Below are 25,729 nucleotides of genomic sequence, written 5' to 3' on the forward strand. Positions count from 1 at the left end.
AGTTTTTTTCTTGTGGCATATGTTAATAGTAATACTTTTCTTTGATGTAATAACTAAATACTTAAAAAAAAAAGAATTTCTTAATATCTGTGAAATAATTCAAGTAGTTGGTATGCATTAATATCAGAAAGCTAACTTTCTCACATAATTGCTATGGAAAAATTTTGAATTTTCATTATGGTCCCCATAATTATCTAAAGGATTTTTTTTTCTTTTCTTTTTTTCTACTGCCACATCTGCTTCTATTGAAAATTTTCAGTTACATAGCGGGCTTTCATCATTTTGAAGTATTTGGAAAATTATGATGATGAGGTGTCAGTTTTCTAAATCTAGGATGGATAATTTTGTTATGCTACTACTAAACTTTAACATGGTAAATGAGGGGCAAAGTGCTTGTCTTATTTATATGGCCTCCATTGTTAGATCTTTCTCAGGGATAGATCTTTCATATTAAATTTAAGGTAGGCCCTCCCTAGTGGTGCAGCGGGTTAAAGCACAGCACTGCGAAAGCCGCTTCTGTATGAGTTTGATTCCCGCCTGCCCTGGAGGTGACCACTTGGTGTGGCAGACCTCTCCTGACCCGCCCGCTGCTCCCCTCAGCAGTGTACTTCGTAGATCTGCCTGTTCTGCTCCCCACTCTGTCTCTGGTGAAGCCTCTTACCACCCCTGAGCCTCTGGCCTGTACCCCAGTTCTGTATGCACAAATAAATAAATCTTTAAAAAAAAAATTTAGGGTAAATTACTTGTGTTGATTTTTGCAGTTATTTACTTGAAGTATAAAATTAGGAATCTTTGCTTATTAAAAGTTCAAACTCAATTTTTTTTTTAAGATTTATTTATTGATGCATAGAGATCCGGGGTACAGGCCAGAGGTGCAGGGGCGGTGAGAGGATTCACCAGAGGCAGAGCGGGAAGCAGAACAGGCCGACAGACAAAGTACAATGTTCAGGGGAGCAGCAGGCAGGCCAGGAGAAGTCTGCCATGCCATGAGGATCAGCTCCGGGGCAGGTGGGGATCAAACTCATGCTAATGTGGCTTCAGCTTCTTAGTGCTGTGCTTTAACCCGCTCCACCACCAGGGAGGGCCCTCAAACTCAAATTTTAAAATGCACACTTTTTTTTTTTAAAGGGCAAAATATCAAAAGATAACTTTAGCATAAATTTCCTTACTAGGTCATACCTGATATGAATTTAACTTTATAAAACATGCTAAAACTTAAGATCAAACAACTTAGCTTCAGTAATTTATGAAACACTGATCTTATTCTGCTAGTTCTACTATTTTTCCTTTTTAGTTCAGGGGAACTTTCCTCTTACTTTGCTGTTAGATGTAAATACAGTAACTGGGTAAAGAAATGGCACTTCTAATTCCTTTCACTCTTAAAAACAGGCTTCAGCTCTCCAATGACAACTAGCTTATCAGTCTTTCCAGTTCCATTCTTTCATTTTTTAAAAAAGATTTATTTATGTGTACAAGAGCTGGGGTGTAGGCCAGAAGTGCGGGAGGGGTAGTTAAGAGGATTCAGCAGAGGTAGAGTGGGAAGCCCTCTAGTGGTAGAGTGGTGGATCCACTGAAATACATGACCGAGGGGAGCAGTGGGCAAGACAGAAGTTTGCTGTGGCTAGCGGGTTAACTCCCTAGCTGGTTTCAAACTCATGCCACAGTAGCTGTGACAGCATGATAGTGCTGAGACTTTAATCCCTGAGCCACCAGGGAGACCCATGTTCCATTCTTCCAAATGTATAGTTTTTCTCACCAGGAATATAGCAGTTAGATGATATGTTTGTGAAATGTGAATATAACATGAAATAAAAAGTTCTAATAAGAATATGATTTAGTTATCACTTTTTTTTTCTGTTCAGTTTCTGTGGTAAACTACTAGCTAGTCCCAATCTTTTTTCCTAAGCTCCAGATATCTTAGATTTGTTCCTGTTTCTGTATCCCTTGCAGTCCAAGTTTGACTCTTCTATACATCCGAATTATAGTAGGAATTATACTGATTCCTTTTTCTTCCTTACTCATTATATTCAGCCACTATCATGTTTAGTTTATTTTAACCTGCTAAATCTGCTTTGAAATCATCTCTATATTGCCACTGTTTCATTTCATACCATAATAATTTTGTGCCTTTATTACTGTGATATGAACTTGATTGGACTTTCTATGAATAATCTTTTTCTTATTGTTTATTTCCTTACAGTATTAAATCTAAAAGGCAGATGTTAGATGTCATTCTCTTTCCGTGATTCCACATAACCTTCAGGGTCAAGTTCAAATTTTTTAGCTTGGTGTGCTAGGTCCTTGATGATCTTACCTTTGCTTATCTTTACCCTTGGGCCTGCTCCTCCATATCATACTGTGCCTGAGACTCAGGGAACTCATTGAATAGGTCATGCTGTTTTATAACTCTGAGCTCATTCTGTTTATTCTTTTATCTTAGAGATGGTTATCCTTTACCCTTTCATTGACTTAAGTTGGTCTTTAATAGAGAGCTCATATGCTATCATCTAGGTAATCCTTTCTTGATTCCAACTCCCTCCCCCTTCATATCTGCATTTGACCCCTTTCTTTTTCTTGCTAAGCAGCATTTTCATATATATATAGAGAGAGAGCATCCAGTGTAACTATCTTTTAACAAGGGCTCTTCCTATTTTCTTAAAAATTTGCTCTTGTCATGAAGTTTATATTAATAACTCATCGGTTTTTCAAAGTTTCTCCATTTTATTAAATTACTTGAATTTTTGCTACTTAAGTAGAGAAGGAACTCTCTACTAATTGTGTCAGAACTGTTATAGGGCACCTCAAATCTGTTCCAGGACAGGGGGAGAAACATCCCTGAAGCCCCCAAACCTGCTTACTCTAAGTGGGTTCTGCCATCTGTCTCAACGAGCATGATAAGTTATAACAGTTAAGCACTAATTTGTAACTTTGAACAAAACTTCAGTAATAGAAAAGTTGAAGTGAGTTTCCATCTATTAATACTTACTATTTAAGAGGAATTGTGCTAACTGCTTTACATCTATTATCTCATTTAATCTCAACAGCTTTGTAAGGTAGATATTATTCTTCCTATTTTAGAGATGAGGAGATCAATGCTGAGAACCATAAATTATGGTAAGTACATTGTCCAAGGTTATATAGTTATTAGGTGCTGAAATCAGAATCAGACCCTATGTTTGTCTGACACCGGAGTTCTTGCTCTTAACCTTTGTGCCACACTGCTTTTCACTCTGATAAGAGAACTTAATTTTTTTTATAATCGAAGTAAGAATTGGCCATTATTACACATTTTATGTGACAATTTAATTTATTAACTTTTAAATATTCTGCTTAATCTTTAGTTTTTTTCTTGTGGCATATGTTAATAGTAATACAATGCTTTAATTGAAAGGTATTATATGGCAGGCATGGCGAGATGGTTACTTTAAACTTCTGATAATTTCAGAGGTCCTGTAGGTCCTGGTGCTTTAGAAATGTAGGTTCTACACAGCTTGACGTGTGATCTTTTAAAATCGTTTTTGGGTGAATTTTGAAGTTTTTCTCTTCTAGGAAAGGCTTTAGCTTTTTGCTTTTTCTTCAAAATCTAGCAGCAAAAGAAATAATACAAAAATAGGATGATCATCATGTATTCAGAAGAGAATTCTAACATTTAAAAATTTTCCTTTGCTGATATTTATTGTTGTTGATTTTTCTCTTTAATACTTTGTATAGCACTAATCTTTTATGAACTCCAACTTCCCTATTTGGAGAGACAGAACTTTTATTTTTTAAGCTCAGATTCAGTGAGTTGCCATTCATTTGCTAAATTAATTTGGGAAATATAACTTTATACCTGCATATGTATAGATGCTTCATTTTTAGGAACTTAACATTTAAACACATTCTTAAATGTATTATATCAGACTTTTAAGTGACAGCTATCATTTCTTTGCGCTATCATTTCCTAAATTTTTTTCTTTACTTAAATGCTACAGTTTTGTATTTTATTTTTTTGTGGGCCAGTTTTAGAATTCAATAATGATAGGGACCATAAAAAATATTTATCATCAATTTTTAAAATTATCAATTTAACAGGTTAGATTCTCTCATCTTAAAAATAAATACAATTTTATTTCTTATGAAATATCTACAAGTATTTTATAGTAACCTGGGAAAAATTCTCTCTGCTGATATTCCTAATTTCTCTTGAAGTATTGAGAACCACAGTTGTGTTTTCTTTAGTAATTCATTTTATAATGAATTATGAATTCAGATAAAATAATTCTTAGAACTTCTTACTGGTCCTATTTGTCCCCACAAATCCAGAATTTTTAAATGAGAACATGTTTGGCATTAAATATGTAAAGCAGAGAACAATAAAGAGTGCTTGCTCTTCTTTCTTCTCTCAAATCCTGAGTTCAGCAAATTATATTTACTAATGAATTTTCTTTTAGATCACAGGAATTCCCTAAACATTATAATACTTCTTGTGTTGGTTGTGCTGAAAATAGATATTTTTAAGGGCTTCCTAAAGTGTCTATGGAAAACCTCAGTTGTCTGAATCTTCTGGCAAATTAGTATTGAAGATATACTGTAGTATTATAAAATTAAAAAAGCCAAACGATAATAGGCCCATATTCCTCTACTATGAAGAGCAAATCATTTAATGTTTTGAACTTTGGGTTCTTTACAATTAAGAAGATGTAAAACTCTGTCCTGTCTGGTACATAGTGAAAAGAACATAATACCTAAACAGAATGTTCTGAGTACTATAGCAAGTGTAACAAAGTACAATAAGGATCATACTTTTTACTTAAACAAAACTACTCTGACCCTTTTTAAGGTTATCTATCATCTTTCACAAAAAGGCAGTAAAGTGCTGCTAGAGACATACTGATAACTTGTAAATGGGTAGCTGATAAAGAGGAGATAGGAAAAACTAAAAAATATAGTAAAAAGAATTTGGCTTATGCCAGTCAATTCAGAGTCAAGTAATAACTTTGAGGGCTTTATTGTAGTGTGGCAAGGTATATCAGTTGTTCATAATAGCAACTGTCTAAACAAGAAAAGACTATATTGCTTTTTTCTGTTTAAGACACCAAGTTTATATAGTTTATGTATATGTATTATGAATTGCATCAATTTTTAAAAGTTTTGATTTTTTTTTCTAAAAATGGACAGAACAATTAAGCAGATACTTCTCCAAAAAAATATATGCAGATGGCTGTGGAGCACATAAAAAAAAGTGCTCAAATTCACTTGTTATAAAAGAAATCAAAGCCACAATGAAATAGCACCTCACACCTGAGATTGGCCTTTATTGGAAAAAATGTGTTGGTGAGGGTGCAATGAAAAAGGAACTCTGTTCATTATTGGTAGGAATCTAAATTGCTGTACCCTTAGTGCTAAACAGTATAGATAGTCCTTACAAATCTAAAAATGGATATTTCTCGTGACCCAAAAATACCTCTCCTAGGTATTTATATGAAAACACTAATTGAAAAAGATTATGCATCCCCATGCCTCTAACAGCATTATTTACAATAGCTAAAACATGAAAACAACCTAAATGCCTATTGATGGATGATTGGATAAAGATGTGGTATACATATATGTGTGTGTGTGTGTATATGTGTGTGTGTGTGTGTATACACATATCAATGGGATACAACTATTCAGTTGCCTTTTGTGATAATGTAGATGGCACTTGAGGTGATTATACTAAATGAAATGAATGAAAAATAATTATCAGATGGTTTCTCTCACATGTGGAATATAAATAACTAAATAAAATCATAATAAATATAAGTCTTAGACTCTGAAAAATACAGTTGTTACCAGATGTGCCAGGTTTGAGGGGGACGAGGGACAATGAAAGGGAGGCTAAAAGAGTGGGAAGGTCAGTAGAACCTTGCTAGGTAGGTCATGCTAATATATACATAAAGGTGAAGATGCATTCCTGAAATTCATACAGATTTGTAAATCAAGAAAACTTTATTAAATAAAAGGTTTGGGTAAAAAAAATACACTTTAATTTTCTAAACATTGAATTTTCTTATCATGTTATGTAAAGCATTTATATTACTATCAGTATGTGTGCTATTTTAACTTATGAAATCTGTCATTATCATAAATGCAGTTTTTATTCTTAAACACAATTTAAGTGATGTGCTTCTTGTCAAATTTAGCTTTTTCTTTTGTTAATACAAATGTTTAATTACTTTTCAAGGATCTTTGTTGAATGAGAAGAATAAAGAGTTCTTGAATTGTATAGTTACCTGTAGTTTTAGTATAACTATTGGAAAAGGAAAGCATTTTTTGACAAAAGTTGTTTAAAAATTTAAGCACCCCAATAACATTCAGTAGTAAAGTTAAGCATTGTAATGGCAGGCTAATGTAATTTTATAAAGCATAAAACAAAAGAGTGGGCTCATTAAAAAAATTTGAGTATGGGTCAATTTTGAGAGTGGTGTAGTTTTCATGGCTTGCTTGTGTTGAGATGAAAATGTTTGAAAATTCAACTTCCAAGAATATATTTTTTTACAGCAACTTCATATAGTACATATAGTTTGTTATTTTGTGTGACAGGATACCCAGAGTTATATTGACGAATGTCCTGGGAACGGAGTTAGGAAGAAAATACATAAAGACCTCACCTGTTAATAAGGCCAATTTGGGTGTCAAAGACAACTTGAAATCAGAACAGCTTTCTTCATCATCTGATGGCATCCTAGAATCTTGTCAAAATCTAAATCCTCACAAGAGCTTCTTTTTATCTGAAAGGTATGTTTAGTAATAACTAACTTTACTCAGATATAGTTATTCTCATGAGCCCTTCTCCAGTTTCCCCCCAGATAATGTTATTGCTATATGTGAGGCAAATTTACTCTGATGACTATTATGACTTTTCTTCCTTTGGGGCTGGAATATTGATTGTATCCAATAGTCTATGGCTAATCAGTTTAGAAATCATTGGTTACTCTACCTTGTGTTTTGGGAAAATGAATACATACTCCTAATGAAAATTTAGTTACCTATTTCAGTTTTTCACTTTGGTATGACTGAAAGTCATTCCCATATCATTTGTCTGTTCTGCCTCTGTCTTACCCATACATCTTACCAGTTGTGTCATTCCATCCTTCCATCCATACACCTCTCCTCCATCTTGTTCTTTCCACCATTTTCCATATCCGTATTCTAAAACTGTATCTAGTACTGTGATTGCACTGAGATTTAAGCCCTAGGCCACCAAATAGGCCCTAGAAATTGCTTTGTTTTAAATTCAAGGGGAGGCTTATCTGGAGACTATATTAAGATTAAAAAAGCTAGGGGCTGTCAATAAATACCATTAGATTCTTAACCTTTTATTTACCATTAGTATATAGAGGTATACTTCATTTCTTTTACATTTATGTACTTCCCAATGAATGTACATTTAGGGCAGTTTTCAACTTTTTTCTAGTATTCTTGAGTAAGTGGATTAGATATATGTTTTTGTTCTCAAATATTCTGAGAGCCCCATTCTCCTGTACATTGACCAGAATTACGTGTAATCATCAAACTTTTTTTTTGGTAATCTGTTGGCAAAAATAAAATATTCCCATGAAATTGTTTTCATTTTATTTTTAGCTAACATGGATTTTGTATTTCTTATATGTTTTTTAGTTTTTGCATGTGTTGGGTTATCCTTTTTCTTAATGACCTGTAAGAACTTTTCTTCCAAAATCTTTTATTTTTAAGGAATCTTATTAAAAGTATTAATTGTTTTACATGCTAAGAATATTTTTCAAATTTGCTGTTTTTTATTTTACTTTGTTTATAGAATTTAAAAATTTACTAAAACAATTTTTTGTAATATCTACCAGTGCTTGACTACTAGGTTTTGGTTTATCCTTAGAGCTCAATCCCCAGTATAGACATCGGTTAGTCAAATTAACTAAATGGCGATGTTTTGTGTAAGGTATTAGATCCAGAACATCATTTTGGAGTTCATTTTTCCAGTGGAGTTCTGATTCCTCTTTTTAACTTTTTATAGTCTAGTAGAGTTAGGGTTGCTTCCACTTTTTGGCCGTTGTGCATAATACTGCTGAATATTGGTGTACAAGTATCTATGTCTCTTTATTATTTTGTGTGTATAATTAGAAGAGGAATTGCTGGACTACATGGTAAAAATTATTGGTTTTTTTTTTTTTTTTTTTTTGAGGAACCACTAGCTGTTTTCCATAGCAGCTGCACCATTTTACACTGCTATTAGCAGGACACATTGTCAGCACTTGTTATTTTCTGTTTTTACATAATAGCCATACTAGTTGAGTGAAGCAATATTTCATTGTGGTTTTAATGTGGATTTCCTGAGTAATTTGTGATGTTGAACCTCCTTTCATGTCTTTATTGGCCATTTATGTACCTTTTTTGGAGAAAAGGCTGTTCAAGGTTTCACCTATTGACGGATATGTTGCTTTTTGTTTTTTTATTTTTAGTAGTTCCCTGTATATTCTGAATATCTTAGCAGAAATATAATTTGTAAATATTTTCTCTCATTCTGTGGATTAACTTTTTATACTATTAATATTGCTCTTTGATGTATGAAAAAATTTAATTTTAGTGAAGTCTCATTTGTCTGTTTTGTTGTTGCTCTGCTGCTTGTACTGTTGGTGTTGTATATATGAAATTGTGGCCAAATCCTATTCAATTAGTAATTGTTCATCGTACTGTCTTGAGGATTTTATAGTTTTTTGGTGTGTGTGTGTGTTGAGTTTTATTGTCTCCTTTTTGATTTCTGTTTTTGAGTCTTCTAGTCTTTGTTCTTTAACTAATGTTAGTCTTTTTTAAATCTTTCTAAAAAACCAGCTTAGTTTTGTTGACCTTTTACATCATCTTTTTAGTTTCTGCTTTATTCATTACTGCTCTGACCTTTGTTTATTTCCTTCTTTTAAGTTTGGACTCAAATGTTTCTCATTTTCTAACTCTTTGAGGTAGAAAATTAGGTTTTTGTTGGGGTGGTTCATTCTTGTTTTTTAATATAGACTTTTATTGATATAAATGTCTCTCATGAAAGTTTTTTCTAGCATTATGTAGGTTTTGACATGTTATATTTGTATTTTCATTTGTTTCAAGATATTTCTTTATCTCCCTTTCACATCTTATGGTTGTTCCAGGAATATATTGTTTAATCTCCATATATTTGTGAATTTTCCAGTTTTCCTCCTGTTTCTAATTTCTGGTTTTATACCATTAAGGATGGAAAAGATATGAAGACTTCAGTCTTCATAAATATCCTAAGACTTGTTTTGTGGCTATTACATGTTTTATAGGAGAGAATGTTTTCTATAATGTACACGTGAGGACAATGTATATTCTGCTGTTGTTGAAAAGTATGTTCTATAAATGCCTGTTATGTCTTTTTGGTCCAGTGTGAGGTTTTAATTGTTTAAATATTTCCTTGTTGTTTTTCTTTTTTTGGTTTCAGTGATCTATTCATTGTTGACAGTGGGGTATTTGAAGTACTAGTATTGCAATATTAAGTTTTCATTAATGGTTACATTGTGTTTATCATTCCAAATCTTGTTTTTCACACAACTGCATATTTTATATACTTAATTAGTACTTTATATTTTAAATTACTTCTTAGGTAAAATTTGTTGCCATACCCAAACTTTATTTTGTACTTAAATTTTGATGTTTTGACCATACTTGAAATATAATGTAATTGTTCACACATAGGTATGGAATTTTACTTTTTAGATAGCTTTGATGTATGTAACACTTACTCCTTAGCTCATTTTGCATGTCCACAATCTTGTAGTGCATTTTTACCCCTAAAGATACATGGAGAATTTAAAGGTGGAATCAGAATGAAAATGTGCCCCTTCATTTTTTATTCAGTGTTCTTTGTAGTGTTCAAATTATACACTCTGCTCTTTGAGATGTATTTGTAACCTACTAGATTTCTAGTTTGAATGGCCAGGTTACCCTAAACTCATTTGGGTTAGAAGAGTCCAGTAAAATTATTTTGTTTTGCAGGAGTTCTCGACCAAGTCAAACAGTAGATAATAATAATACACAGCATGATGTACACACTAAAGAAAAGCGAAGAGATGATGGTGGCATTTCTCTTATAATGTCTGATACTCAGCCTGAAGGTTTGTGAACCTTACAAAACTGTTGTCTTTTTAATTTTTGCATATTACATTTGAAATAATTTAAAAAATATAAATAGCTTTGTCTCATTGTTCATTTTAAAATGTGAAGATAAAGCAAGATTATTTACCAGTAGGTAGAAAATTGCTAAATTTGCAATTTTTATATTTCTTGATTTTTACTAAATTCAGAAGTTAAATTTGAATATCTTTTCTTTGGTGGTGAGAAAGGGGTAGGCATATAAATATATATAACTATAAGTTACAGTATTGATTTATTTCTAAGTGTCATTTCCATGGGTATATCTGATAATGAATATTACTGCTAATTCAGTTGTCAACATTAGCTCCCACTGTCTATCCTCCTACTATGAAATATATTCTTTTTCATTAGAATTTCTCTTAACTCTAGGAGGATGCCCAAACAAGCTACTTTTAGCAAATTTAAAGGTAAATACATCCTAGACTTCTGAAAATTCTTTGTAGGCCACCTTGTGTGCAGGGTTAATTAATTCGCTTGTTTCCTTTTGTCTCTTTTATTAAATTTATTCACAAAAATTTTTGCCTATATGATTTACTGCATTAGTCAGATGTGAAGTTAACATCTTAATGGATTTCTTGGATTATTGATAGCTTCAACTAGTTCAGGTTTTTTTTTCAAAATGGCTATATATAATTTACTATATCTACATACCTACATATATAAATACATACACATATATACATATATATATATATATATAAATTGTTCATGAAGAATGTCCTTTAAGGACACTGTATAAATTCTTGTATGTCATTTGGAACACAGTTATATACATACTTGTTAATAGTCCTTTTCATAAAAGAAGAAAAGCTAAGAGGAAATCATACTAATAACTGATATATATGTATATTCCATGTATCAGTTATAAATATATATATACATTTTATACACACATATATTATATATAATATTATATATATATATATATAAAAGAAATCAAGAAATCACCTGCAGTTATAATGAGGAAAATGTTTAGAGAAAGTGTTATGATACTGGAGACACAGCCCTATAATTAATCACTAAGTTTTGACAGTATATAATTAAAGACTTTCTTGTTTTGGGAATGTAGTTTTTCCAAAAAACAACTGTCTTTACCAAATAAAAATATGAGCATTTTTATAAGTGGACTTAGTTCTTATAGCTTAAATGCTCTTAAGCCCTTACAATCCACTGTTTTCCTAGGTAGAAGAAGAATAGTTGAATAAAAAGCTTTCTCTTTGTGCCCTTTCAGTGCTAACTAAAAGTCACAGTGGAATTTTAGACTTGAAGCAGGGGGGAAAATGCACGATAAGAGAACACTATACTCTCTTGGTATTACTGATGGTTTTCCTTGTAAGTAAAGTGCTTTAAAGAAAATTAGCTATTGAAATTTTATTAAATTTCACCATGTTTTCATACTATAGGTAATTGTGTCTAATTCCAGTTCCTCAAAGCTATAAATTAATGGGAATTCTAAATTAAATCACAGCTGTGCCATTCTTTTGTAGCACATTAATATGTCTTGTGGACTTGATTCATGAAAGTTATGCATTAGAATTACTTATTATTCTTCTTTTATAAGAATTTTATACTTTTTAAGTTGCATATGCCAAGAATATTTGCAAGTTCAATTTTGTATATTATCCAGGTAGAATCTGTTTTCAAAATATCTAGCTCTGTGTAATATTTTTTTTCATACTTGGAGATAATTGTGACTTGATAGAGTTCAAGAAATGCCAAGACACAGAACCGATGCAAAAGACAAGTACAAGTCTCTATTGCTAGCCCGAGCTAGGGTCCGATCCCTGGAGCAGCCGTCTCGCCCAGAGGTGATGGACTCCCACCCTCTGAACATAGGGTTTTATATCCAAAGTATGCAATCCATTAGGATGAGTCACTCTGGGATCCTCCTTCATGCAGGTGGTAATTGCAAGTAATGTCCTGCTGGCTCCTGGGCTTCTGATAACATCCAGGGTCTCTGATAACATCCAGTTAGTTTTCAAGCAATGTCCTGCTGGTGCCTGGGCTTCTGACAACATCCAGGGCCTTTGATAACACCCCTTTAGTTTTTAACCACAAGCAACATTCCAATACTTTTATAGACTAGTGTGCAAATATTCAACTGTTTGAAGGGAAATGCGTATGTAATAGTGTTTTTCTCAAGCCCTCTTTCTTTAATCAGTTTTTTTTGAGATAGCATTTATGTTTAGAAATTATAATTCAATAGTGTTTTATGTATACAAATCATATTTTACTACCTTTACAGTTTACGAAATTGGAAAATAAAATTTAATGTGCCTTTCAAAATAAAGAGTAGATGATTTGGGGAGAGCTTATTTCCCTAATGTAGGCAGAAGTAAGAATGCATTCTTTGGAAATTGGAAGACTTGGCTAACGGAGTTTTAGCCCTCAGTCTCTTCCTGACCTTTAAACATCAACAAAGGCATATGAGGAATGTTAATCAATCATTAGGTGTTTGTGAAGCTAGATAAGAGGAGAATTTGAAGATCATGAGTGTATTGTTGAAAAACTTTAAATGAATTGAGGGGTCAGGCCAGTTAGTGTTCCATGGATTATGATTTGTAAATTCAAGGAAGCTGCTTTGGGAATTGCTATGTATATACTTTGTGTTTGTACTAATGATATAAATTTATAAAGTAAAATAATTCAGTGAATTAGGTAGAACCTGGGAAGGTATTTTTCTTCAGTACATAATATTTGATAATGTCTGTATTTGATATCTGAAATACTAATTTTTTCTATAATAACCCACATGGGTTTTAAAATAATGTTGACTTAAAGACTTTCTTCACTGTAGGGCAGTAAATTTATTAGAGATTTTAAATGATAGGATCATGATGTTTAAAAAGAAGAAACAAACTCAAGAAAATTGATAACTATGCATGATTTTATATCACATTCAAATGCTTTCTAGGAAAGACATTTTTGTCTCTTTCAAAGAGCAGTGACTAATGCTATAGTCTTTCAAAAATTCTGTTCTTCCCTTTCCACTTAAAAAAAAATGTATATATAAAACTAAATAAAAAAGTCAACAGATTTTTAAACTCACGATGAATTACCCAAGAATTTTAAGAAGTGTTTTCTAAATTTTATTCTGACTTTTTGATATGATAGTTAAATACAGTAATAGTAATAGTAAAAGGAAAAATTTGGTTTCATTGTTTTGCTTTGATTACTAAGGAATACTCTTTTTTTAAAAAAAATATTTATTTATTTATGCATACAGGACTGGGGTACAGGCCAGAAGTGCAGGGGGCAGTGACAGGATTCACCAGAGACAGACTGGGTAGCAGAACAGGCCGACTGATGAAGTACACTGCTGAGGGGAGCAGCGGGCGGGTCAGGAGAGGTCTACTGTGCCATGTGGATCACCTCTGGGACAGGGCTCAAACTCATGCTGAAGTGGCTTTACCTTCGTAGTGCTGTGCTTTAACCCACTGCACTAAGAGCTATTTTGTAAAGCACTTTTGATGATGTTTCTTTGAACTCTTCTAAATGGATTTTTTTCTGTTTATTTATTTATTTTTTTTGACTATGTCTTGTGTTTTTTAAGACCTTAAAAGGGAAAGTAGAAGTTGTGATCATCTTGAAGAGGGGAACAGAAACAAAGATGACACATATGCTGATTCAAAAATACCTTCCAGGAAGAGAAAGAAAAGACTCAGAACTAATTTACCTGATTGTCTTAGTTCTACTTCTACTTTGTATAACTCAGCAGAACAGTCAGTAAGTATAGGTATTGTGATGTCTTGTGAAATAATTTGTGCTATGTTGTAAATGCATCAACTGTGCAAAATAATGTTCTTTTAGTTTTCTATTTTTTTTTTAAGATTTATTTATTTATGCATACAAGAACTAGGGTACAGGCCAGTGGTGAGAACATTCACTAGAAACAGTGGGTAACAGAACAGGCAGATGTACTGAAATATACTGCTGAGGAGAGCAGTGGGTGGGTCAGGAGAGGTCTGCCACGCCGTGTGGGTCACCTCACTGGCCCGGAATCAAACTCTAGCTGCAGTGGCTTCTGATAACCTCACAATGCTGCGCTTTAACCCATTAAGCCAGCAGGAAGTTTTCTGTTTTTATCAAGTTTCTTATTTTTATTTGCTGTCTTTTAAATTATGTTTGATAGTTTAAAAATTATTTAAATGAAAACTTCTTGCAGAAATATTTATTGTAAAAATTATAAATATTTTTAACAAGTAAAATAGTTCAGTTTCTGATACCAACACTCCTTATTAGTAGTTTCATGTATCTATCCTTCAGATTTATTTTTGCTTACTGTCCCTTATTTTAATTGACCAAATACTTTTTGTGCTGTCCAGTCAATTACTTTTTCACTTGCTTTGTAAAGTTACTAGCAGGTTTCTTTCACTAGTAATTGATAATACCAACTTCTTTACACTTTCCTTTATCTTGACTTTAGGGAATTGCTCAATGAGAATTTAATACTGTACAGTTTTTTTTTTTTTTTTTTGTTTTGTAAAACATTTTTGATGATGTTCCTTTGAACTCTACTAAATGGCATTTTTCCTATACTTTTTGACTATATGTGTCACATTTTTTTAAAGAGGTTAATAGGGAAAGTAAAGAATTACAATATTTCATACATATGTCACCTAGTTTCAATGAGTGAAAAGTAAAATTATAACAAGACAACTTTTTGATTTACAAGGCATTTTAGGTCCTTGCTTTGCTGTTGAATTGTAAACCTGGTTTAGACTTATAGAAAAATAGACCTGTAAAGTCAGTGATTGATTTTCATAATTTTTTGTCAGTCTTAATTTATTACTTTTGTTACTCATAGTCTCAATACTTTTGCAACGTAACACTGTAAAAAAAAATTTGCTCATTCTTCTGTTCTTGTAGTTTTAGAAATGATGTTTATTTTAGATTCTTACTTCAGTAATTAAATCTTCAAAAATTCACTATACTAGCCAAATTAGAAAATGCTAATATTTGTATGTATTTATTTATGTTTAGAAAGAACAAGAAAATGACTCAACAGTATCTACTGTATTTGAAAAGTCAAGTGAAAACTCTCATCAAGAACAAACACTACTTGAAGTAATTACATCTGAACCTATAAAGAGTGATTTGAATAAACACTTCTCATTTAGTCAGGAGGTGACTTTGAGTGCTGCTCAGGAAAGCAGCTCTAACTGTTCAGTCACTGAAACTTTTGAGGATTCTATTTCTGGTGATGCTCTGGGGCATTCTACCCTGGTTGAGAAGGATGAAAATGAAATCAACACAATAGAAAAGCCTCTTTTAAGTGAACACAGTGAAGGGAACAAATTGTTGATGTCAGCTGAACCAAGTGAGTGGAGGACAATCAAGATTCTTAATTTTCTCTGCTTTACTTAGTTTTTAATTTCTTCTCTTGAACAAATAATGTAATAAGTTGTTTATGACATCACTGTGGAATATATTAACTTTAGAAAAAAAGACTGTGAGTTGGTCATCATAAATTTTGTAGGATTGGTTAAGGTAAACAATGGTGTTCTTGGGAGCAGAGTAATTTTTTTTTTTTTTGTATAAATGTACTGTTACTCATCTCAATAGTTTATATGTGTGTGTGTATTTAGATAATTTTTGTACCATGTATGCTTGTATGTTTACCCTTTCAGATGTATTCCCCTTAAAATTCCCACCACTAACTCACTCCTGGACCATCATCAAAGTCCCTTGTGCTCTTCTCTCCCATTGTGATTAGTTTTCTGTGGAGTTTTTAGGGTTCTCTATGTATATTATCATATCATTTGCAAATAGTGATCCTTTATTTCTTCTTTCCCAATCCGGACTCCTTTCCTGTCTTTCTCTTATCTTACTGTTCTGTCTACCTGTCCGGGACCTGCCCTATCTTGGCTGATGAAAGGCAGACACAGGCAGGATCCTAAGATGGGAACGACACATCTGCAAGCAGATATTCCAAAAATTGGGGGTGAAGGGGAGCAGGCGTGAAGAAGACACAAGAGTCAGAGTTGGGTTTATTCAGCAGAGGTTTATTTTATACATTTCAAGCAAGCAGTGGATGACATTAGCATATGAAATGGGCTGAGATCATGATCACCTTTTTTCTAAGAATAGTCTGGGGTCATATTGACCTTTAGTTGAGATTATAACATTTTAAAATCAATCTATCAAGGTTAAAAACAGGTACATAGATTCACAAAGTTTAAGACTAATATTACTATATTTACCACAATAAAGTCCCTTGAACCTTATCTACTACTTAATGGCTTTCATTCTCATTGAGATATCCTAGGGGGTAAAGTAAAGTGAGGGCAGGAAGAGGAAATTTCTTGTAAATCAAATTACAGTAAAGTTCTTTGAAAACTACTTAGAAAGTTAAGTGAATTTCCTTGAAGTCTAGACAGAAAACTTAATTAGCTCTGAATAGGAGAGTTGGGTGAATTTCCTTATCTAAAGACTAGTTAGTAGAATCCTGAAAAACTAGCCTAAGTGAATTCCTTTGGCATCTAGACAGTAGAAAACCTGATTAGCTCTGAATAGGCGACTTGGGTGAATTTCCATATCTAAAGACTAGATTGTAGAAAGTTTAACTAGTTCTTTAGAAACTAAATGGAAGGCTTTGTGAGATAGTAGAGTGATTAGGTTTGGGTTCTAGTCCATCCTGGCAGTAAAAGAATATGTTCTAGTACTGCATCAATATCGACTTTGCAATAACAGCCAATTGCTTTTATTAATCAGCCAGTTGTAAAATCTCTTTTGACTTCAAGAGGAATTTCTCACCCTGGTACAGTGCTTTCTTGTCTGGGCCAGATAGCGCCTTATGATGCTAAGGCAATCCAGTTGTAAACTGAAGGTTGCTCAGAATATTTTGATATTATGAGTATACAAAAAAGGGAGGTCATAACATAAATTAGTGTGGAAATTCTGATTTTTCAGAGCATTTCCTCTCCATCCATACCATATCTGTTAACAGAGGTTGCATAACTTGTGTCATCTAAGACATCCAGTATTATATTGAAAAAGTGTTGTGAATGGACATCCTTGTTTTGTTCCATATCTCAAGGGAAATGTTTTCAGCTTTTCATCGAGAATGATAAGGGCTGTGATTTTGTCGTATATGGCTTTTTATTACTTAAGGTATGTTCCTTCTGTCCCAAGGATTTTTAGTGCCTTTCATCCGTTCATACATGGATGTTGAACTTTGTGAAATGCTTTCTTGGCATCTATTGATACAATCATATGGTTTTTATTTTTCTTTTTGTTGATGTGTTGGATTACACTAATTGATTTAGTGTTGTTGACCACCCTTGTGCCCATGGAATAAATACCACTTGGTCATGTGTATTTTGTATTCTCTTTTTGATGCATTGTTGGATTCTGTTGGCTAGGATTTTATTGAGGTTTTTTTTTTTTTTAATCAGTATTCACTGATGAGATTGGCCTGTTTTCTTTTTTTGTGTTGTCCTTGTTTGCTTTTGTCATTAGAGAAATGTTGCCTTCATGCGTTGTATTTGGTAGTATTCTTCCCTTCTAATTATTTTGATAGTGTTTGTGTAGGACAGGCACTAGTTTGTTTCTGAATATTTGATAGAATTAGTTTGTGAGCAGTCTGGTCCTGGGCTTTTGTTTTGGGGGTGGGTTTTGATTAGTTTCAGTTTCACTGCTTGTAATTGGTCTGTGTAGGTGCTCTATTTCTTCTTTATCTAGCTTTGGATGATTATATAATTCTAGGAATTTGTCCATCTTGTCTAGATTGTTGAACTTGTTTACATGTAACTGTTCATAGTATTTTGATTATTCTTTTCATTGCTGCTGAGTCTGTGGTAATTTCTTCTCTTCCATTTATGATCCTATTGATTTGTAGTTTTTTCTTTGTGAACCTGTCTAGAGGTTGATCCATTTTTTTTTTTTTTGAGACCCAACTTTTGGTTTCATTGATCTTTTAGATTTTTAAAAAATTTCTATTTCATTTATTTCTGCATTATGTTATTTGGTTTATATTATTACGCTTTATATTACCTGGTTTACATTACTTCCTTTCTTTTTCTGGCTTTTGGGTGTTTTTGGTTGTTCTTTGAGATGAGAGATTAGGTTGTTTCTTTGAGTTCTTTCTTGTTTCTTAATGTGAGCCTGTATACCTATATATTTTCCTCTTACTACTGCTTTTACTGTGTCCCAGACATTCTGGAAAGTTGTGCCCTTGTTGTCATTTGTCTCAGGTAATTTTAATTCCTTCTTTGATCCCCTCATTAATGCAGTGGTCTTTCAGTAGTATGGGTTTATTCAAATTACAAAGTAGGAGGGCTCTTGCTTTCTTTTCATTGTTTATTTCTAGCTTGATACCTTTATGATCAGAAGAGATAGTTATCATTTTGATCTTAATGTATCTGTTGATATTAGTCTTTGTGTCCCAATATGTGATCAATCTTGGAAAATGATTTGTGTACACTTGGAAAAAGATGTTTTGGGGTGCATTGTCCTGTAGATGTCTATTAGGCCCTAATGTCTAGATCCTTATTTAGTGCTCTAGTGTCCTTGTTTATTTTTTGTCTCATTGATCTGTCCATTGATGAAAGTTGTGTAATTTCAGTAGTTTTAAAGGGTTTTTAAAGACCATATTATTGTCATTTTGAGTAATGAATCTGAATTGCAGAGAATTTTAAGTACCAGTAATTACTATCATTAATTTGGTTTAATTAATTTTGAGTATTTGATGTGATCATATGTTAAAAAAAGCTAAAGATACATATGAATAGTCTCTTACATCTTCCTCTAGTTGAAGCAATTAATAGGATTTAGTTGCACAGTACATTATTAGAACTAATTCTCAAGTTTCCTAATGGCTTTAGTCATTTTTAAAGATCTTCATGCCCCAAGACATAAAGTTGTAGGTAATGCTACAGTAATGCTGATATGGACGCATTGTGTGTAGCTACTATAGATTATGAATGATAGACCATATAATAAATTGAATAATTAAGACAATTGAATTTAATGGGAGTATTAAAGTTCTGTTACATGAATTAGAAAATTCTTTTTTTGGGTATGAGACTATTGTGACACATTTAAAAAAAATACAATTTTCCTTTAAGTCGTTGTTTCTAGTGATGAAGAAGGACCGGTAGAACACAAACATTCAGAAATTCTTAAATTACAGCCTGAGCAAGACCATGCCATCATTAATGAAGATAAAAATGCCCGTGAATCAACATTGTCAGTAATACCTTCTATTACATGTGAATCTGTACAGGTAATTTATTTCTGCTTTCTCACAGTTTATCAGTGAAATATGCACTATTAGCTAATGAGTTCTTATTTCTGCAAGCCAAATATTGTAATAAAAATGACATTCTTTTGTAATTTTCTTAGTTTGAATTTTGAGACAACTTTCATATTAGTTTGAGAGAAGTACTAATTGTCTTATTGGAAGTGAAAGGATTCTGTCCTTTTTTTCCCCAATCATTTATACATTTTTCAGTCTAGACATTCTATAAGTTGAATATTTTTTGTTACTATATATGTATTTTATTAAGACATTCATAGAATTAAACAGTTTCCAAAGTTTGTCTGTTAGCTCTTGTCTTATAGTACTATGGCCACTTGAAATTGTTTTATTCACATGTTGTTAATGCAGCAAAGAACATGGTATTTGGAGATATAGACTTAAACTCAAATTGTACTTCTGCCATTTGGGCAAGTCAATTAACTTTTTTAATTTGTTTTTTTTTTTTTTTTAAGATTTATTTATTTGTACATACAGAACTGGGGTACAGGCCAGAGACGCGGAGGATGAGAGGATTCACCAGAGACAGAGTGGGGAGCAGAACAGGCAGATCGAAGAAGTACACTGCTGAGGGGAGCAGCGGGCGGGTCAGGAGAGGTCTGCCACGCCATGTGGTCACCTCCTGGGCAGGCGGGAATCGAACTCATGCGGAAGCGGCTTTAGATTCTCAGTGCTGTGCTTTAACCCGCTGCGCCACTAGGGAGGGCCCAATTAACTTTTTAAGCCTGAGTTTTTTCATATGTTAAATAAAAATAACTCTTACCTCACGAGATTATTTTGAATATTTGTTAAATAACATGAAAATATTTAAAATAGTGTCACGAATATACCTTTGTCTCTTCTTACAGAAAACGATAACTGGAAGTATCTTCTGTTTAATGTCAGCCAGTCATTCTTTCTGACATAGTACATTGAAAGTGTAGCTCTAAAGTCAGGTCCAACTCATTTATGGCTGTATTCATTCATATTATCAGCCTGCTTTTTTTTCTTTTTTAAAGGATCTATTTATTTATGCATTCAGACCTTGGGGTACAGGCTGAAGGTGCAGGGGAAGTGAAAGCATTCACCAGAGATAGAATGGGGAATAGAACAGGCAGTTCAATGAAGTACACTGCTGAGGGGAGCAGTGAGCAGGTCAGGAGAGGTCTACCATGCCATGTGGGTCACCTGCTTAGCTGGGAATTGAGCTCATGCTGCAGTGGCTGCAGATAGCTTTGTAGTGCTGAGCTTTAACCTGTTGCATCACCAGAGAGGGCCCTATTTTTAAGAAATGATTATTATTGATCACCACTTCAGATTTACAGTAAATTGGTTTGTTTTGAATAATGTGAGAAGCTGTTCTGTAATATAATCAAAAACTATATTAGTTCTATGAAAGCAGTTTGATGGTCTAATTATTGTTTCATAGGTATTTCTATTGCTTTTGCTACTCCATATAAAAGTCAACTCAGCAGTTGTGTTCTGATTTTTTTTCCTTAAAGATTTAGTTGAATTTACTTATGCATACAAAAACTGGGGTGTAGGCCAGAGGTGAGGGGGTGAGAGGATTCACCAGGGACAGAGTGGGGAGCATAACAGGCAGATCTACTGAAATACACTGCTGAGGGGAGCAGCGGGCAAGACAGGAGAGGTCTGCTGTGCCGTGTGGATCATCTCCCAGGCTGAAGATTGAACTCATGTTGCAGTGGCTGGCAATAGCTTTGTAGTGCTGAGATTTAACCCCTTGTGCTACTAGAGAGGTTCTCTAAATTTTTGTTAAAATATAGCCATTCTCTGGGCCCTCTCTGGTGGCATAGCGGTTTAAAGCACAGTACTAAGAAGCTAAAGACACTTCTGCATGAGTTCAATCCCTGCTCTGGAGGTGATCTGCATGGCAAGGCAGACCTCTCCTGACCTTCCCACTGCTCTCAGCAGTGTACTTCATTGATCTGCCTGTTCTGCTCCCCGCTCTATCTCTGGTGAATCCTCTCACTGCTCCTACACCTCTGCCCTGTACCCCAGTTCTGTATGCATATGTAAATAAATCTTTAAAAAATACATATCCATTCTCTCCAGATTGTACCAGTAGCCTACTTGATGACTTAGTTGTATTTGTAGTTAAAACAGTGTCACTATTGATAATGAGTTTAAATTTCTAGATGAGTATAGTTTCCATATAAGGTGCACTACAGTGTGAAATGATCATATTATATGAAAATAACAATTGTGAAAATAAGTGTGTTTAAAGAGAAGAAAATAGCATCTCTGGTGGTACTGACAGTTTATTATAAAAGCAAAGCACAAATAATTGTGGAGACCTACTATAACCTAGAAGGCAAAAGAGCATAATATCTTCATACTCTCCGTTGTTTCCAGTTTAAAATAAACTTATGAGAAACAGGGATTGTTGATTTTTTAGCTGTTACAAAATGTGAGACCTGATAAATTCCTTTTTTTTGATAAATTCTTTGATCACATTTTTTTTCATTTTATCACTTGAAAAAAATCCAGTTATTTAGCTGATTGTATTAGAGCCTCATGTAGTTCATTTGATTCCCCAATTTTACTTAGAGGATAAGAATAGTGTAGTAAGCAATAAAAGGTGAGCATGGCAAATTCTACTAAGCAGATCAGTGACATTTTCAGCTAGGTTGCAAATAATGAATACCATATATGTTTCAGATGAGAATTAATCATTTGCTTGACGTAGGAAGAGAAAATTCATACATAATTGTATGAGTGGTCATTTGTGATGTTAGTGTTAAAGAAGAATAATTTGCAAAGGCTCAGCAAATGCGGAGTTGTAAAAATCATCTGAAAACAGTATGAAATTCAAGGAGATTGTGGGGAAACTGCTGCTGCTGATTTTGCAGGATTATTTAATATAATTTAAAAGCTGAGTTGTATTGTTTGAGTAGTGGTATAACTTTTGAGCTTTTAGGCAACTTTCTGACTATTCAAGATAGAGAGTATACATATGAAGTGTAGAGCAAAGTGTTTGATTTGATGTAACAGGCAGTTCGTAGGCATTCATCTACCTTTTATTGGTACTAAAAGTACAATAGCTTCAGTACTACAGTGATTTCGGAGGCAGTTTTATAGCTGAGTTAACACTTGATCTGGAAACAGAATATTGAATTTGTCTTAATTTTGCTTCTTACTAACTGTATGACCTATGGTAAATCATGTAACTAATCCGTATGTCTGTTAATTTTTTGAAAAAGGTGAAAGTAAAACACCTCCTCATGAGGTAGTTGTGGAGATTTATTTGAAAGTAATTTTATACCCAGTCTTGTTACTTTTTACTTTCTGTATGGATTCTGGGTTGCTGTGGTTAGTGAAGTATCTCAAGATGAATGTGTGAAATCTTGCTCTAAGACCCATTGACTGGGTAGCTTTTGGGAAAATCATCCCCTGAAACCAAAGTCATTTCCAACTACCTGATAATCTTGGAGTAAGACCCTCACTTCTAGGTTGGCTACTCTCCTTGAGAATCTACCTGCTATCAACTGAATTTACCAGTGTGGTAAAGTTCATGACTTAGTAGATGACTTTGAGAAAAAGTTTAATGGCTTGAAGGTTCCTGTGCCAGAGGATAAATATACTGCTTAGGTGGATGCTGAAGATAAAGAAGATGTGAAAATGTATGCAGAGTTTTTGAACCTCTCAAAGGTCAGGATTCAGGAATACCAGAAAGAGCTGGAGAAGATAAAGGACTTAATTTCATTGATAAGATGACCAATGATGACTTGAACGAAGTCTTTATAGAAACCAAATTAGATAAGAAGTATCCCTAACGACCATACAAGCCATTTGAGAATTTATAAATTTGAGTCCAGAAGAAAGCTCTGGTCCTCCTAATTCTGAATATTAACAATAATTATATAGTGAAAACAATAAATTTAAACCTAATATAAAATCTTAATTTATTCTCAATTTAAAAATGAATTTTAAAAAACGAATAAAACCTACTAGAGAATTTTGAATTTGAAATTATGACTTTGATATAGAGGAAGAAGGTAATTTTCTGGAGCTTAGACATATAGAATTAATTTTGGATTCAGCTATTAAAATTATTTTCTTAAGGTAAAGCACATACTTTTTAAGGAAAAAAATCATGATTATTTTTAAAATTGAAGTAATATTTGGATACTTATTGGATCCAATAAGTACTTATCCAATACTTGGATAGCTATTGTTATCACAATGTACCCAAATCACCTATAAGCTCCACCATTGTCCATTGTGCTTTCTCTGCCTTTTTGAAGAATCTGACTTTGAAAGTCATTGTCAGACTTTATATAATACTTAGACTTAAAATATATTTTATGATTTGTTTTTTGTTAGGTTTCATCTGACTTATGTCCATATAATCCTGTCATGGAAAACATTTCCTGTATTACAGCCACTGATGAGTTAGATCGACAGCTGGATTTTATATTTACTTCTGTTTATATTGGTAAAATAAAAGGAGCTTCTAAAGGCTGTGTTACAGTAAGTATATTTTCTTTAATTTAAAAAAAGTTTTGGATCTTAGATAGGAATTTCAGAATGTTATCTCTTAATTAATTTTAGATGGGGTATTTTGGATGTCTGTCATCATACCTACTTTGCAATGTCTGTTTTTAGAGAGAAGTTCTAAAATTATAGGAGACTCCTGATACAGTATCTCTGATCTTATACTATTTGAAGATCATGTATGAAAAGAAAATTGTATGTGGTATTGGTATTCTTTGGGTTCTAAAAGTTATTTCATAGTAAAGTGACTTTTTTAATTTAAAATGAGAAGAAATTTCACTTTAAATTTGCTTAAATAATTATAAGCTGATGTCTCCAAAGCCCATAATTGTCACGTAAGGATCTTTAGGAACAGTGCCTGTTCTGTTTTTCTACTTTTTTTCAGTAGTCATCCTCTGTAAGCTAGACTGGATTTTGCTCAGTTCTCTATTTTTGTCACATTTCTGCATGTTAAAATCTTGATCTTTTAAATTGTCGGAAATATTGCCTATTATAGGAAGTCTTTCTTGATTTCTCCTTTTTAATCAGAATTTCTTTACTTTCTTTACTATATAGTGATAGCCCTTATTTGGACATTGGTTATAGGAGTTATTATATGTATTTTATAATTATTCACATTCTTGCCTAAACTTTCCCATTATCTCATAAGTATGTAATGATGATGTGTCATGTTTAATTCCCTTTTAATACCTTCCATAAATGGCTCATTTCTAAGAGGGCATTTATGAACTTTAGTTAAATTGGGATGACTATACTTAACTATAACTTAGTACTTTCCTGTAAGTTTAATTAATATTCCTCTGCGTTAGGGAGAGCGTAAGGAATATTAAAATGGTAAGACTTTGGATCTCCCTTTAGTCTAATGGAAGAAATAGATATATAAATAGACACTTGATTATGTTAAAAAGTACAGTGGAAATGGTACAAGAAGGGTGAACATGCAAATGACAATCTATAACTTTGGAGAAATTGAGTTCTAGCAATTATGATTTAAGACATAAATGTGGACCTAACTTATTGACCACACAAGGGGATCACTGTATCCCAGTAGGGCAATAAATATCATATACAAACACAACAAGCTGGAAACTACAAATAATGGTAGCTTATGATATAGTTAAAATTGCTTTGAAAGTATGAGAACAATTTAGTTTAAAATTAATATTCCCTGGTCACTAGTTTTCAGATAATAATGATTTTGACATGGCTGGGTGATTTTATATTTCTTTAAGAAATTTTGCTCATTTTTCATAATTTCTACTCTGCTTTGTTATATTCTTAAAGAATTATTTATTCATACAAAAAACTGACTGTAGGTCAGAGTTGGGGGGTGAGAGGATGCAGAAGAGACAGAGTAGGGAGCAGAATAAGCAGATAATACGGAAGTACAATGCAGCAGCTGGTGAAACAGGAGAGGTCTGTTGTGCCATGTAGGTTAGCTTCCTAGCTGGGGATTGAATTTATGCTGCCCTGGCTGTTGATAGCTTGACATTGCTGAGACTCTAACCTCTGTGCCACCAAGGGGATACTGCTTTGTTATTTTCTTTTTACATCATTTTGTAGATTTTTTTTTTCCCATCTCAATTGTAATCCCCGCGGGTTTCCCATCACCAAGTCACCCGTGTGCCATCACCATAATCCCATGCACTTCCCTCCCAACCCCCCGTTTTTGATCCCATTCCCCTCTCCACCCCCGCAAAATGTCTCTGGTATATGGTTCATTATTTTGTTATTTTCTTGCCTGGTCCATTATACTCCTGCTATGAGTGAAACCATCCGGTATTTTTCTTTCTCTTTCTGGCTTATCTCACT

At 33.2% G+C, this 25,729-nt stretch overlaps 1 protein-coding gene and 1 pseudogene across 3 annotated transcripts in view; both read left to right on the top strand.

The window, feature by feature from the left end:
- SENP7 (SUMO1/sentrin specific peptidase 7) overlaps nucleotides 1–25,729 on the top strand; it is an 89,895-nt gene that overhangs the window by 29,283 nt on the left and 34,883 nt on the right. For all 3 annotated transcript variants that reach the window (XM_004675247.2, XM_012734442.1, XM_012734439.1), the window contains 6 exons: nucleotides 6,568–6,762; nucleotides 10,003–10,121; nucleotides 13,715–13,887; nucleotides 15,145–15,481; nucleotides 19,230–19,387; nucleotides 23,747–23,893. In XM_004675247.2, coding sequence (XP_004675304.2) covers nucleotides 6,568–6,762; nucleotides 10,003–10,121; nucleotides 13,715–13,887; nucleotides 15,145–15,481; nucleotides 19,230–19,387; nucleotides 23,747–23,893 — 1,129 coding nt within the window. The remainder of the gene's footprint in view (nucleotides 1–6,567; nucleotides 6,763–10,002; nucleotides 10,122–13,714; nucleotides 13,888–15,144; nucleotides 15,482–19,229; nucleotides 19,388–23,746; nucleotides 23,894–25,729) is intronic.
- LOC105854109 lies at nucleotides 22,767–23,226 on the top strand (annotated as a pseudogene).

The sequence above is a fragment of the Condylura cristata genome, unplaced genomic scaffold, assembly GCF_000260355.1.
Source record: "Condylura cristata isolate star-nosed mole 26May11 unplaced genomic scaffold, ConCri1.0 scaffold00003, whole genome shotgun sequence".
In the NCBI taxonomy this organism is placed as follows: Eukaryota; Metazoa; Chordata; class Mammalia; order Eulipotyphla; family Talpidae; genus Condylura; species Condylura cristata.